The sequence below is a fragment of the Cervus canadensis genome, chromosome 15, assembly GCF_019320065.1.
Source record: "Cervus canadensis isolate Bull #8, Minnesota chromosome 15, ASM1932006v1, whole genome shotgun sequence".
Taxonomy (NCBI): Eukaryota; Metazoa; Chordata; class Mammalia; order Artiodactyla; family Cervidae; genus Cervus; species Cervus canadensis.
In genome coordinates, this window is record NC_057400.1 from 45,657,130 (window position 1) to 45,671,600 (window position 14,471).

The window sequence follows — 14,471 nt, forward strand, 5'->3', positions numbered from 1 at the left end:
TTACTTCTTTTCTTCACCCTCCAGCCTTATGGTTTCTGACATTTTTTCCAGAAATACATTAAATAAAATCATTGTACTTATAATCGTAGAAAATCTAGTGTAGTTTTATCAGTATCTTTTTGAGTAAAGATGGAGACATTTCTACTTTCCTACGACTTTTTCTTTAAATGTGCCCAGAGGCTTCTTACATCTAATACAAATATGAAATAAATAGTATATGTTAATTAAGAATAACAGATATCCAAGATTATAAAATGTTTATTAGAATTTTAAAGTTGAATTTGGCAATAGAAGGGGCACTTGAGTGTAGGGAAAAAGCAATCCCAAACCAAGAAGCTGGCCAAGTAATGAATTCATGGACTATATTAATAAATGAAAAAATTAGACAAATCAGTGCTAAACAGGGAGAGACTATTGGCTTTGAACCGTGGTGAGCTTATTGAAGCCTCTGAGTGAGGTTCTTTGTAGTGATACCTAATTGGGTGGCTCCTTGCCCATTGGCCCTGTAGTCCATGGTCACAGGACTGACACCTGACCCAAAATGGGCTAAAGGTTGCTCATGCCTTGGAACATTAAGCTTGAACTGTGAGACACAGAAGTTGCTAGACTTAAACCTGGTAAGAGTGGTGCTCTAAAAAAAAAAACACCAAAAAAACACATCAAGGAATTTCTACAACTGTAATCTAGAAGCTGTCCTTATTCCTGCTGTTCCTCAATTTTGCATTTCAGCTGAATCTTAGATTGCATCAACTAGTTCAGTATTTTTCCAACAGATGTCTTTGTGCTTAAGTTAGCTAGAATTGGCATTTGGGTTGCTTGCAAGCAAAAAGAAATTGTATGACGTTTTGAGGTCAATTTCATGTCATTTTGATTCTCATCTAATCAAATATGCCAGATATTTTGTTAGGAGAGATGGAATGGTGAATGAGATGAACATGATTCTGCTTTATGGAGCTTTTAGTCTATCAGAGAAAACAGACACTGACAACATAATTAAACTATGGAAATGGAAGAGTTTCATTCATTCATCATACAAATATTTATTGAGCCCCTATTAGATAAAGAGAAGGCAATGGCCACCCACTCCAGTACTCTTGCCTGGAAAATCCCAGGGACGGAGGAGCCTGGTAGGCTAGAGTCCATGGGGTCACGAAGAGTCAGACACGACTGAGCGACTTCACTTTCATTTTTCACTTTCCTGCATTGGAGAAGGAAATGGCAACCCACTCCAGTGTTCTTGCCTTGAGAATCGCAGGGACGGAGGAGCCTGGTGGGCTGCCGTCTATGGGGTTGCACAGAGTTGGACACGACTGAAGTGACTTAGCAGCAGCAGCAGCCCTATTAGATATAAAGCATTGTTCTAGATGCTTGGAACATCTGTAAAGAAAACAAATATTCCCACTTTTGTATCTTCCAGCAGGGGATGAAAAATAATTAATACACCTAAAAATACATAAATAAATAATATAGATTTAGAAGGTGGTAGACTGAACTGAACTGAACTGGACTGAAGTGCTATGGGAAAAGAAAGTAAAAAGAAGATTGCAAGAAATCATGCATATATCAAAGGGCTTAGAGTCCAGAGAGAAAAGACAGGTTGGAGAAAGTGAATTATTATTAGAACTAAAACTGGCAACAAGGCCAAATGGTCCGAAAAGGTGAAGTTAAACAGAGTATGTTGTTAAAGACTTTATAAGCCATTTTGAGGATTTTGAACTTTATCCTAAGGCAACCCAAAGCCACTTAAGAGTTTTAAGCTATGGACATGATCACATTTGCATTTTAAATTTATCGTTCTGCCTCCAACCTGGAAAACCCATTGAAAACAAACAGTAGTGGATGGGAGAGAATAATTAGGAGGTGGTTGTCCTAGTCCAAGTGAGAAATGGTGATACCATTGATTACCATGTGTTTCTTGAATTGGAAAATGGTAGCTGTATTTAAATGGCTGTTAACGAGACAAATTTTCAGCTTATCATATTTAGAGTAAATTAATGCCTGTCCAAGTTTATCTTCTGTTCTTCAAGCTTTGATGCTGTTTACCAATTTGAAATGTTGACCACTTTTTCACTGGCTTCGTACCTACCAAGTTTAATTATGTCTCATCTTTAGGAAAAAAATATATGACAAGTTAAGGAGCTATGCAGCCACAGGACAAGCATTGATTCTTTTCACCTGCATCTATACCTAGCTATCTACATATGGTTGTCCTCAAATTCTGAGAGAAACAATACAGGGTACAAGCAAACCAAGTATATACAACTTCTTTATTAACAGGCCTTCTCTTTAAATTCTTGTATTCGTTTCTTCCTAGTGAGATAGTATAGATGATGTAGGAGAAAACCACATGCTCTTTTTACCATTCCACTATTAGGTCTTGATCAAGGTTTATCTGCTAGTAAGCAATAGGTCATTTGGCCCTCATAATTTGTTGTAACATCTTGTTACACTCACATAAGATTTTTTAAAGGCTGTGAAACTAGGCAGGTGTTATGCTTGGTTGCTGCACAAGCAGTTTAGCACTTAACCTGTTTCATTGGTATAAGTTAAAGCTATAAAGTGGAAGTCGCCCAGCCATGTCCAACTCTTTGTGACCCCATGGACTGTAGCTCACCAGGCTCGTCAGTCCAGGGAGTTCACCAGGCAAGAATACTGGAGTGGGTTGCCATGCCCTTCTCCAGGAGATCTTCCCAACTCAGGGATCGAACCCTGAAACACGTATTAATCAAGGGTATCACCATTTCTCACTTGGACTAGGACAGCCACCTTCTAATTATTCTCTGCCATCCACTACTGTTTGCTTTCAATGGGTCTCCTGCATTGCAGGCAGATTATCATCTGAGCCATCAAGGAAGCCCAAAGTTAAAGTTATACCCATCTGTGATTATCTGAATGTTTAATTTTCAGCATAGATACTAATCCTACCCTAAGCAGTCAGTTCCTTTTTTTCCTTTGACCTGGGAAGAGTTTAGGCTCTTTCAGTCCCAAACATGTAGACAGAAATTGCAGTCAGCCTTCAACTCCACTGCTTCAGGTCTTGCCAGTACAAATGTAACAACAATGGGAAAAGAGATTTTTGAATTCCCTTATCATCCCTCCAAAAATTTCCCCTCTCATGCTTTGAGGAAGTGAGAAAGGAAGAGAAGAGTGCCAAGTACCACATTTTGCCATGCTGGAATATAGTTTCCTTTGGGCCAATTGGGTGTCTTTGATTCTCAAGAAATCTGCCTTTCTTAAGGAAGCTGGGGGAGATCAGATGGTTAAGTGGCACGTAGGACATGGTTTTTAACTGTTACCATTGCAATATCTTACGTAAAAATGTACTTTTTAAACATGAGTTTCCATCTTGTATTACTTTGTGTCTTGGTGTCTCTCCCTCATGAATTACTTTGCATCTTGTTTGAAGTGAACAATTTTCAAATTTATATCCTGTCCTACTTTTATTTCAGGAACTTTACTTAAAATATCTTTTTCCCCCTCCACCCTGCTCAGATATGCATGAACATTTTATGCATTTCATATTCTTTAAGACAGAGAAAATAATAAGCCAATCTGAATAGTGGTAAAAGAAGAGTCAGAGTAGAGATTTTATTCTCAAAAGAGTGTACAGTGCAGTATCTTCTTATTGCTATCAGTTATCTATTGTGAAAATAAGTCATGAAAAGGCATAAATTAGTAAAACAAGGCAATAGAACATGAATTTGGAGGTATTCTCAATTCCATGCAGCCCAGCATAGTGAATGCTTGCTTCTTGGGAGCAGGTAACACATTCTACTCCTTTTTGTATCCCCTTACTCCACCGAAGGAGTCAAGCATATGTCTACTGGTTACTAAACACATGAATAGAAGAGTAGAGTAAATTGAAATTAATGATACTTAAGAGACATCTAATACTGTCCTTAGCTTTACTAGAAGTCACAGCAGTGATGGACGCAAAAGAAGATTTTGATTAGGAATTGAGTGCTGGGTCAGATAACTCCCTGCAGCTGGTGTGTGGCCACACTCAAGGAAGGAAAAGCCCAAGGAAGGAGCTACTGCAGAACAGACTAGAAATTAGGCAAATGGCCCTCAATTTGAGTATGTGTCAGAATCACCTGGAGGGCTTCATAGAGCAGTGTCCTAGGCCCTAATCTCCAAGAGAGTTTCTGATTCAGTAGATCTGGAATGAGGCGTTAGAGTTTACATTTCTAAGATTTCCCCCTTAGGTGGTTCTGATGCTGCTAATCCAAATAGAATTTGAAAAGTTGGCCCAGCTCAGGGGATCTGGTCAGGCTGTGTGCTGTGTGATCTGCATAGAGAAGGGAGTAATTACAGCAATTTCTGAAGCCAGTACCTAGAAAATGTAACAAAGAACTCAAATGGAAGTTAAAAATCAGCTGACATACAAGATGGAAGATAGAATGAATGGAATCAACCTAGCAATACCTTCAGCTTCAGTTCAGTTCAGTTCAGTCGCTCAGTCGTGTCCGACTCTTTGCGACCCCATGGACTGCAGCATGCCAGGCCTCCCTGTCCATCACCAACTCCCGGAGTTTATTCAAATTCATGTCCATCAGGTCGGTGATACCATCCAACCATCTCATCCTCTGTCGTCCCCTTCTCCTCCTGCCCCCAATCCCTCCCAGCATCAGGGTCTTTTCCAATGAGTCAACTCTTCTCATGAGGTGGCCAAAGTATTGGAGTTTCAGCTTCAGCATCAGTCCTTCCAATGAACACCCAGGACTGATCTCTTTTAGGATGGACTGGTTGGATCTCCTTGCAGTCCAAGGGACTCTCAAGAGTCTTCTCCAACACCACAGTTCAAAAGCATCAATTTTTCAGTGCTCAGCTTTCGTCACAGTCCAACTCTCACATCCATACATGACCACTGGAAAAACCATAGCCTTGACTAGACGGACCTTTGTTGGCAAAGTAATGTCTCTGCTTTTTAATATGCTATCTAGATTGTTCATAACTTTCCTTCTGAGGAGTAAATGTCTTTTAATTTCATGGCTGCAATCACCATCTGCAGTGATTTTAATTTAGCAGTGTTAGACCATCTACCTATATCTGTGCTAATTTATAGATAAGTTATTCCTGAAATATTTTTACATGGGCAGAAAGTTTATACCTTTGTGCATATGTCAAGGTAAATGATGAAGATGGAGAGACGGCAGCTCAAGGAGAGGAGACACATCATTCAGCCTAGAGAAAGAATTTAGGAGAAACCACCTCCACTTCCCACTCTTCACTCTTCCCACCCAATTAGTACTATATCCCTGGTAAATATCCTTAGGAGGTTTCTGAAACTGTGGCAACAGATTCAGCAACCAGGTATCATGTGGAAAAGTTTCACTTTATTGTAATCGTTAAGTGGAAACTACCTAAAATTTAGACCTGATTGCATATGCTTCATTGTGCTCAGCTAATTGGGTTTCTTGCAATTTAAAACTTGGGTATGAAGTTTGTGCATACTTATCTGTGTTCCTCCCAGTAATCGTTGAGGACTTTGGGGAACATTAACATTTTTCTTTGTTCCAGAATTTTACATACTTAAGTGGATTTTCTCAACTTGCCAACAAAAAGGGATAGAGGTAGTACATCAAAATGAAATATGTCTAAAAAATTGTTACATTTTGATAAGCAAATGGTCAGATGCTCATATTTGATCTAATTTCCTTTCTGAAAATATGTTTTAAAAAACTGCTTAGTGATCCTTTCAAGGGAGAACTCAGCTCATGTATAAAAAGCCATATAAAAATGACTCCAGAGACCTTGGCTGCACATCCAGCGGTCAAACATCTCAATGCTCCGCTGCTCCCGTTCCTGTTACAGGTACATGTGACAGCACTGCAGCGATGAGCGGAATTTTAAAGAGGAAGTTTGAAGAAGTCGACGGCTCCTCGCCCTGCTCCTCGGTTCGGGAATCCGATGATGAAGTTTCCAGCAGTGAAAGTGCTGACAGTGGGGACAGTGTCAATCCATCCACTTCTAATCATTTTCCCCGTGAGTACAGAAACCATAACTGAAACTGATTGTTTGGTTCTACAGTGAAAATAATTGGATCATTGTGGTGATTTTTTTAACTGCTATTACAGATTTTGTTTTGTTTTTACAATTGAACTAAAAGCAAGACATGATTAAGGAAAAATTAAGGAAGATTTTTGAGGCAACATTGGATTCCTTTATTTAGTGGATTATTTGATAATGTTAACCAACATTTTCAATGAAAAATGAGTTTTTGTTATTATTACTTTTCAAAGGAAATGCCCTACTCTGGCAGTAGATGGGGAAAGACATGTCCAGGCACAAAAAATGTATCCTTGTCATAGTTGAAATGATACCCTAGGAGAAAAAAAAAAAAATGGGGAGGATGTATTTGGGAGCAGAAGGTCTGGGTTCACTGAGAAAGAGCTTAGTCAACCATGACTTTAGAGATTAAAAAGCAGCAAAACTCTCCCAAATGTGCAAATGAGTGCTGTTTGTACCTCTTTCTATTCATCCCTTTATTCTCTTATCCTTAAGAATAATATTTAAGGCCCACAAAATAAAAAAGGTATATTCTTTTTCCACTGCACTGTAACATCACACCTTCCTGTCAGGCAAGGTACTGTGAGGTTTGAAGGACTGACAAGAGAATTTCATAGGGTAATACAATCTACAGGCTAAATGAAACTGACTATTACTAGCTAAATAATCTTGAGTTTATGTTTCCAATAGGAAGCTCTTAATATATTGTGATATGATGGTAGATAACTAATTTTAGTTTTTTATTTTTCAGTTAAGTAGCTGATTTTATTAATATGCATTACATAATGTAGAATTTATTTTGGTAATGTGACTACCGAGAAAACCAAGAGAATTAATAATATTTTTAAGAGTAAATAAGGAGCTCAGTAAAACTATTGAACATGAAACACATATATTAAAATCAACAGCATTCCTTTAAGCAAGCAAAATTCATAGAAAATAGAATGAGAGGACATCTACAATTATTATAACAAAAAAGTCATCAAATATTCAGGGGCAAAGTAATTGTGTGATGTAGGCTGATCTTCAGATATATTTACAAATGTCATGATAGTGTGAAATGAGCTTGTGTTTTGATTTTAAAGATGTATGTTTACCTGTTTGGCCTTAATATTAACAGTGATAATAACAACAACATCATCATCTAAGATGGTTTTGTGAAGATCAAAGAGCAAGTGAGATAATACACATGAAAGAACTTTGTAAAATGTCAAGTACTGAGCACATGTTATATTAAAATTTATTCTTGTAGCTCACATGTACTGGGTACATGCTGTGATCTAATAGTTTTATATACATTATTCCTACCCTTTACAGCCATCCTGGAAGAACCACTACCTTCAATTTACAGAGGAAATAACTGAGGCTCAAAGAGGCTAAATATCTTGCCCAAGATCACATAGGATTTAAGACTAGACACACATATATACATGTGTGTGTATATATACATATATATATCTCCATATATTTATGTGTCCCATCCCATAGTCTTCACCTTTTCTATTATCTCATTCTTCCCTTTAATTATATATATTGGACATATCTTTATAATGCGATTTATTGTGAGTTAGAAAAGTACTTGAATTAATGAAGAGACAGATTATGCTTCTGGATATAAAGGTAAATCTATTAAATCTTTCCATATTAATTTGTGAATATAAAAGTATAATCTTTATAAAACCCTCAACTAGACTTTCTTAGAGGTGATGGAATAATAAAAATCTATTTGGGAAAATAAGCTACTGAGAATAAAGGGATATTTTTAAAAAGAAGCCATAAACCTTGAAAAGCTACTCCAGATATCAAATAATCATAGAAAATTATATAGTTTAACATTTTTGGTACTGTATTAGACCTAGGAAAATAGAGAAAATCTCAACATAGTATAGATAAGAATTATATACTATACATACATATGTTATATGAATAGAGCATTATAAAACAATGTGAGAGGGAGGAAGTATTTAATAAATGGTTTTGGTATTAGAGTTTGAAATAGAAAAATTCAGAAACACATCTCATAACATATACCAAAATACATTTCAGATGGAGTAAGTAGACAAAGATTTTTAAAATTCATATCATGGGGAAATTGCATATTTGCTAGACGTTTGGTAGGATTGTTATCTGAGCTTTGAAGTAACATAAAAAAGTCACATTGCAAAATACTTAAAATATTTAATAATATAAAAGTATTAAACATACCTGATCCCCCCAAAATCCCAAAGTAAAATAATCTCTATTGGAAAGATATTTGCAGTTAGCATGGCAAAGCGTTATTGTCTAATGGCATACAAAAATACACATGTAACTTTTTTATATAAATTAAGATACATACCTTCAAAGATAATCAACATGATAGCAAATATGATTAGCAAATATTTTGAAGCATTACAGTAGTAATAACACAGAGTAAAGTAATACTAGTGAGACTTCATTGTATGAAATCGTGGAAATTTCATTTCCATGAAATTAGTGTTCCTCTCTCCAATAAAAAATACTAGTAGAGTACTAAAGTGCTGGTGATGGTCACGGTACAAATTGTATGTACATCCATATTGCTATTGATGGCAATGAAATTTATAAAGCACTTTGGAAATACAAGAGCCATAATGATATTCATCTCTATACATCTATACTTCAGATAATTTATCTAAAGGGGAAAACATCAAAAACACAGGGAAATTGCATAATTGAAAATGTTGATGGTTGAAGACAATGCCAAAAAATGGGGATTGGGGCAGGGAAGAGGAAGGTCATGTGTCTAAGAGTGGGGAAATGATTCGTTGAGTTATGGTAGCTGATATAGTTAATGTATTTCCATGATAGTTATGAAGACATGGGGCTTCCGGGTGGTGCTAGTGGTAAAGCGTCTGCCTGCATGCAGGAGATGCGGTTTCTATCCCTGGGTCAGGAAGATCCCCTGGAGGAGGCCGCAGGCAACCCACTCCAGTATTCTTGCCTGGAGGGTCTGACGGACAGAGGAGCCTGGCGGGCAGCAGTCCACAGGGTGGCAGAAAATCGGACAGGACTGAAGCAGCTTAGCACAGCGCAGCATGAAGACATGAGGTAGTGTTAAGAAAAGGAGAACACACAATTTTACCTACACTGTCAGGGAATGTCTTTGTATCATAAGTTACTCTAAAAACTGAAAGCGGCTTGGTTTTTTGAAGTATTAGAATGATAGATTAATTTCATATTTGTTGATTTTTATTTCAGTTAATATTTATATATCTCACAAAAAATGGTTTAAATTTAAACTGAAATAACTGTAGTTTAGATTGTGTTTATGTAAGCAAATGGCATGATCAGCTAAATCATGCAATGCTTCAGTTAGCTAGTAAAGACTTTTTATGAGTTATGTCCAACAGATGTTATTTTTCCTGTTGAATAAAATAGACATATTTTGTGATGCCCAAGAAGTTACTGAAATTTTCAACTCATCATTTATTGTCAGTGGTAGCTGGCAATGGTTAGTTTTCAAACTTGATAATTTAACTTTGTATTAAATGAAATCTGGCAGAGATTTTTCATGACTTTTAAAGACAGTTAAATGATTGATTTAATAAAAAGTGCCCTTTTGATGTAATAGTCTGTTTAGTTCACCATATTAACATTATGAGGAAGGAGAAAAAGTGGGAGAAAAAAAGGCAAAACATCAAAAAACAAAAATTCCCCCTAGAATATTAATATTTGCTGTATAAAAGATCTGAACATGTTAACCCATGTGAGACTAGTTAAAAAGATTTCTTGTTTCTTGAAATGTATTTCAAATCATTTGCTAGCCCCAAGTAGAGGCATAAATTTTTGTAAAATGCTTTATTTATTTTTTCAGCTAGATTAAAGTATGTACTGATCTGAAGTCATCTTTAGAAATATGTATTATTATTGATAAATCTTATTTCTTTAATATATTTTTCTACTTTCAAAATAAAAGCAATTACCATAAAGAAAGATTTTTGATTACTATCAAATTTGTGTGGTATTAGGAAACCAAATTTAGCTTCACACATCTTTTAAGATATGGTTATTTAAATCTCACTCATTGTGAGCTCGTCTTTCAGATTTAAAATGTCAAGTACACCCAGTGCTTTATAAGCACTAACATATTGTGTAACATAACATTTTGTTATCATTACAAACATAGGAATTGATAAAAATCATGTGGTACAATTCAGCATCTATGGTAGTAGAAAATTCCATCCATTCCATGCTTTCTGTAAGCGTATTCGATTTGTAGCACATCACATTTTGATATTAAAAGCTTCGAAATGTAAATCAGTAAAAAGACTATGCTTTTTTCCTTGGACTTTTGAGTTTTGCTAGGCAACTAGCATACTCACCAGCGATCAACCAAGGTCATATCTTGTACTTCCCTTGAGACAGAAGCAGCTGGATTCTGTATTGCTGTGGGACGCTTTGTTTCACCAAATCCCTGTGGCTCTATAGCCAGTCAGCCTGTACTTGAGCTCTGTCACAAGGAGAGCTACAGAGAAGCCGGTATGATTTTTTTCCTACCCTCTCAAGGTTCTTGGCACTTCACACAAGTAATGAGAAGCTGTTTGATGAAGCATCCTCCCCCAAGGAACACATATTTTTCCTGAAACATAGTGTTTCTACAAATAAACATATAATATTTAGGAAGTGGAAATATCAAAAGGCAAAATGATAGGTATTCTAAATTGCACGTGAAATCTGGTAGTGGATGTCTTATATAGGATAAGAGTTTCTAATGTACACTTCCACATTCTTGAGTTCATTGGGTAGCCTAAAATCATTGTTTGATTAGGAGCCATTATTGTACCCATTTTATACAAGTAGAAGTTAACATTTAGAGATATATTATTAATTTATCCAATGGCTGAGATTATAATCTGTGTTTCTCTCCCACCCTCCCTCCTTCCTTGCTTACTTCCCTCAGTTTTCTCGCTGAATACATAGGGCGTGAATATGCTACCACATGCACCCAAGTCACAGTTTTCCTCCAATCTCATTTCGCTCCCACTGACTGCACATTTTATAGTGGGGTTAGAGATAAAAAAATCAATGGAAATCAGATCTTGATGTGAAACTTTGTGGTGGAAGTATGACCAAAACATATCTATTCTCTTTACCAAGCAGTTAAAGTGCATTGAACGTTTAGATTCAGTTTTGACAAATATCGTGTATCTTATGTTAAGTCTCTGTGGTAGGTACTTTTAGACATGTCAAAATGATAGACTACATGTGGTAAATACAGCTCAGATTACAGCGACAGGTCATGTCTACTCAGCATTGTGATAATAACTTGAGAACTTACTATAGCAAAAACAAACATAGCAATCAATCCCTGAATCAATGATTTTTCAAACAATGGAGGCGCTTTAAGGCAGAAAGTGAACATCGAAGTTTTAGGGAAGTCTTTGAGCAGGAGTTAGCACCATGTGACCCTCAAAAGCTTCTTTCTACCTTGTGATAATATGGTTCTAAGAGCAAGGATCAAAATTGGTCTTAAGTTAGAGCAGAAACCAAGTAGGAAAAGATAAGCAACATAGGTCAAGGGACCTCTGATAAGCTGTTATATTAAGACCTTCCCAGACCCTGACTCCCTGCATCTGCTTGTGCTAGAAAAGAACCAGTTAGCCTGGCATTGTGAGATCAGATCTGGAACCAGTTGCAGATTTACATAGTACGTCATGTCCCTATCTGGACACTAGCCATGCGCCAGTTAAGTCATTAAGTGTTTAGTGGAAATATGGGATTTAAGTAGTTTGACGATTATGAGTGAAGGAAATAGATATGAGTTAGTGGTCCATTTGGAAAATATTTAATACTCATTTGAATGTATTATAAAAGACTTTGACTGATATACAGTGGAATTATTTTCAGATTATTTTGCCTGAGAGATCTGGGAAATCCAATGCAATGAATCAGAAATAGTCAACCATTGCTGCCTCCTCTGACCTTACTTTCCCCATCCCTCAGGCTGAAAGTTCTTCTCCTCTGCTTCTCAGTCTCTGACTATGAAGTTCTGTACCTGCTACAAGGCTCACAGCAAATGTTTTTTCTCTATGAAAACTTTACCAAGTCTCTTATTCTACTCATCTTCTTTGCCTGAATCTCCTGGTATTTCACAACATTCAAACACTTTGGCAATGGTTTTCTATCTTCTTACCATCCCAGTATTTCCCACCAAACCATGATGTGAATAGCCATGTGATAGCTCATTGAACCACTAGCCTCTTGTTTCCTTGACCACCTCTATTCTGGAGTCTTCTATTCCGTTCATATCATTTATCTCCACTCCTCATAGCTGCTTGTGTCCGCAGCTTTACCCATGATAGTTTTACAAACCAGTACAGCCCTATCATTGAAATATCAAATCTCAGTGCTCTAAACTCAGATCATACCCCTCCTTCCACCCCATTTCTCCCTCCACCCGTATTTTTATCTCATACTCTTGTTTTCCCCATCATGTGGGTGCATGCTACATCGTTTCAGTCATGTCCAACTCTTTGTGATCCCCATGGACTATAGCCCGCCAGGCTTCCCTGTCTATGGGATTCTACAGGCAGGAATACTGGTATGGTCTGCCATGCTCTTCTCCAGGGGATCTTCCTGACCCAGGGATGGAACCCACATCTCTTATGTCTCCTGCATTGGCGGGTGGGCTTTTTACCACTAGCACTAGCTGGGAAGCCCTTTCCCCAACATAATACCCACTTATTATCTTTACATATCTTTCCACAGCACCCTTTATATTCACTCTATTGTTATGGCTTTTTTTTTGCGGAGAGTACAGTGAAGCCTGGAGTCTTAACCGTTTTCCTCCCATATCCTTTACCCCATATTTCCTTTTCATTCAAAACAGCTGAACACTTTAAGAAGTTTTGGAGAAAATGATGAAACTGGGTGTTTTCATCTTGGCTGCCCATTATTGCCACATGGCCTTCTCCTAAGGTGCCTGGGATTGTTTTCTCTTCCATCTCAAAGCACAGAATCCTTAACTAAACTCATCAAGTCCCTCCAGCTCTGACCTCATATTGAACAGATTACCTTGCCTTCTCATCATCATGAAGCCTACTTTCCTGTTTTCCTTTTCTGCATGTCCTTCTTTCTGTCTTTAAGCAGGGCATTCAAAATGAGTTTCAAGGAATGAGTGTAAGCTCAGCAAAGGCAGGAGCTAGGTCTTTGTATGTCTTGTATCTAGTAACCTCTTAATAAATATTAGTGTAAGTGGATGAATGAACACTTATTAAGTACTTACTGTTTGCATAGCTGGAAATACAAAAGTAAAGGAGACACCATCCAGTTCTGTAGAAACTTACAGTCTAATAGCTCCTCAGCCCTTCTCTAAATTATTGCATTCTGTTTTACACCATTGTTATTTGTGTGTACACCTTATCTTTTTGGAGATTTATAGAGCTTAAACATATATTCTCAGCACTAAGACTGGTGCTGGTTCAATTGCTAATAAATACTTGATAAATAGCACTTGCTTTGTAAAGAGTTTTCTTTTTTAGTACAAATAAATCACATAAAGAAAAAAATATGCATTTGTTGTAGGACTTCATAATGACATGGACATTAGTGGAAATAAATACCAATTTTCAGGCTAACTCTGTAATTTATGATTTGGATGGGTGTCACTGTGATATATCAGGGTCCTGATTTATCGGTTATTATATCCGAATATGTGTAATGGTGAACTGGGTTTTAAATAGGTTCCCTCTGTAATTATGTATTCCCAGCATGTCCATGCACCTTTCTGGTTTCATCTGCTTGTATACAGCTTTCCCAGGCAGAAACATCACTATTTAATTGGATGCTGTGCAGCTATTTAGGTAGTAGCAATATAACACACTTGAGAGAATCCAAGATGCTTTCACCTTCACCATTCTTTGAAACAGCTAGGGAAAAAGCGGTATTACCAACTCATACCACTAACATATGTAAGTACAGTTCACTTAGTGTTTTTCTGTTTGGTTTAAATTTAGAATCAGGACCTCACATGTAGCCTTAATAAATGATGACTTACTATATTGAGTTGTTTATTTCAGCCCTAAGATTTTCTTTAAAAATTCTGTTTTGGTCTTATTGTCTTTCCCCTAGAGTCACATGTTATATAATAGGTCTCAAATCTGTCCACCGATCCCCATATGTGTTGTACCCCCAGTACAGACAACTTGCATTTCTCCTCTGTACTGCTTCAGGAGCCTGCCAGCTGCTCCGAGCTTCCTCTCTGCAGGAAGATCAGCCTCTTCTCCATGCAGGAGTGTATTGGATCACATCTCTTTCCTATTTGAGTCCTTTGGTTACTTTCAGTTGTATTCATTACCTCAGCCTCCAAAAATCTATGACTGACTGAGACTTTGCTCTCCTTTCCCACTCCTCTCCTGCCTTCCCTCCATCTCCAAACTGCAGCCATACTGATCTTGACTCAGTTATTTGAATGTAACAAACTTTCTTCCTCTAAGATCCTT

General features: G+C 37.1%; 1 protein-coding gene across 4 annotated transcripts in view; it reads left to right on the forward strand.

Moving 5' to 3' along the window:
• Positions 1-14,471, forward strand: part of CSRNP3 (cysteine and serine rich nuclear protein 3) — a 196,145-nt gene that overhangs the window by 108,501 nt on the left and 73,173 nt on the right. For all 4 annotated transcript variants that reach the window (XM_043488094.1, XM_043488092.1, XM_043488096.1 and 1 more), the window contains one exon: positions 5,815-5,985. In XM_043488094.1, coding sequence (XP_043344029.1) covers positions 5,815-5,985 — 171 coding nt within the window. The remainder of the gene's footprint in view (positions 1-5,814; positions 5,986-14,471) is intronic.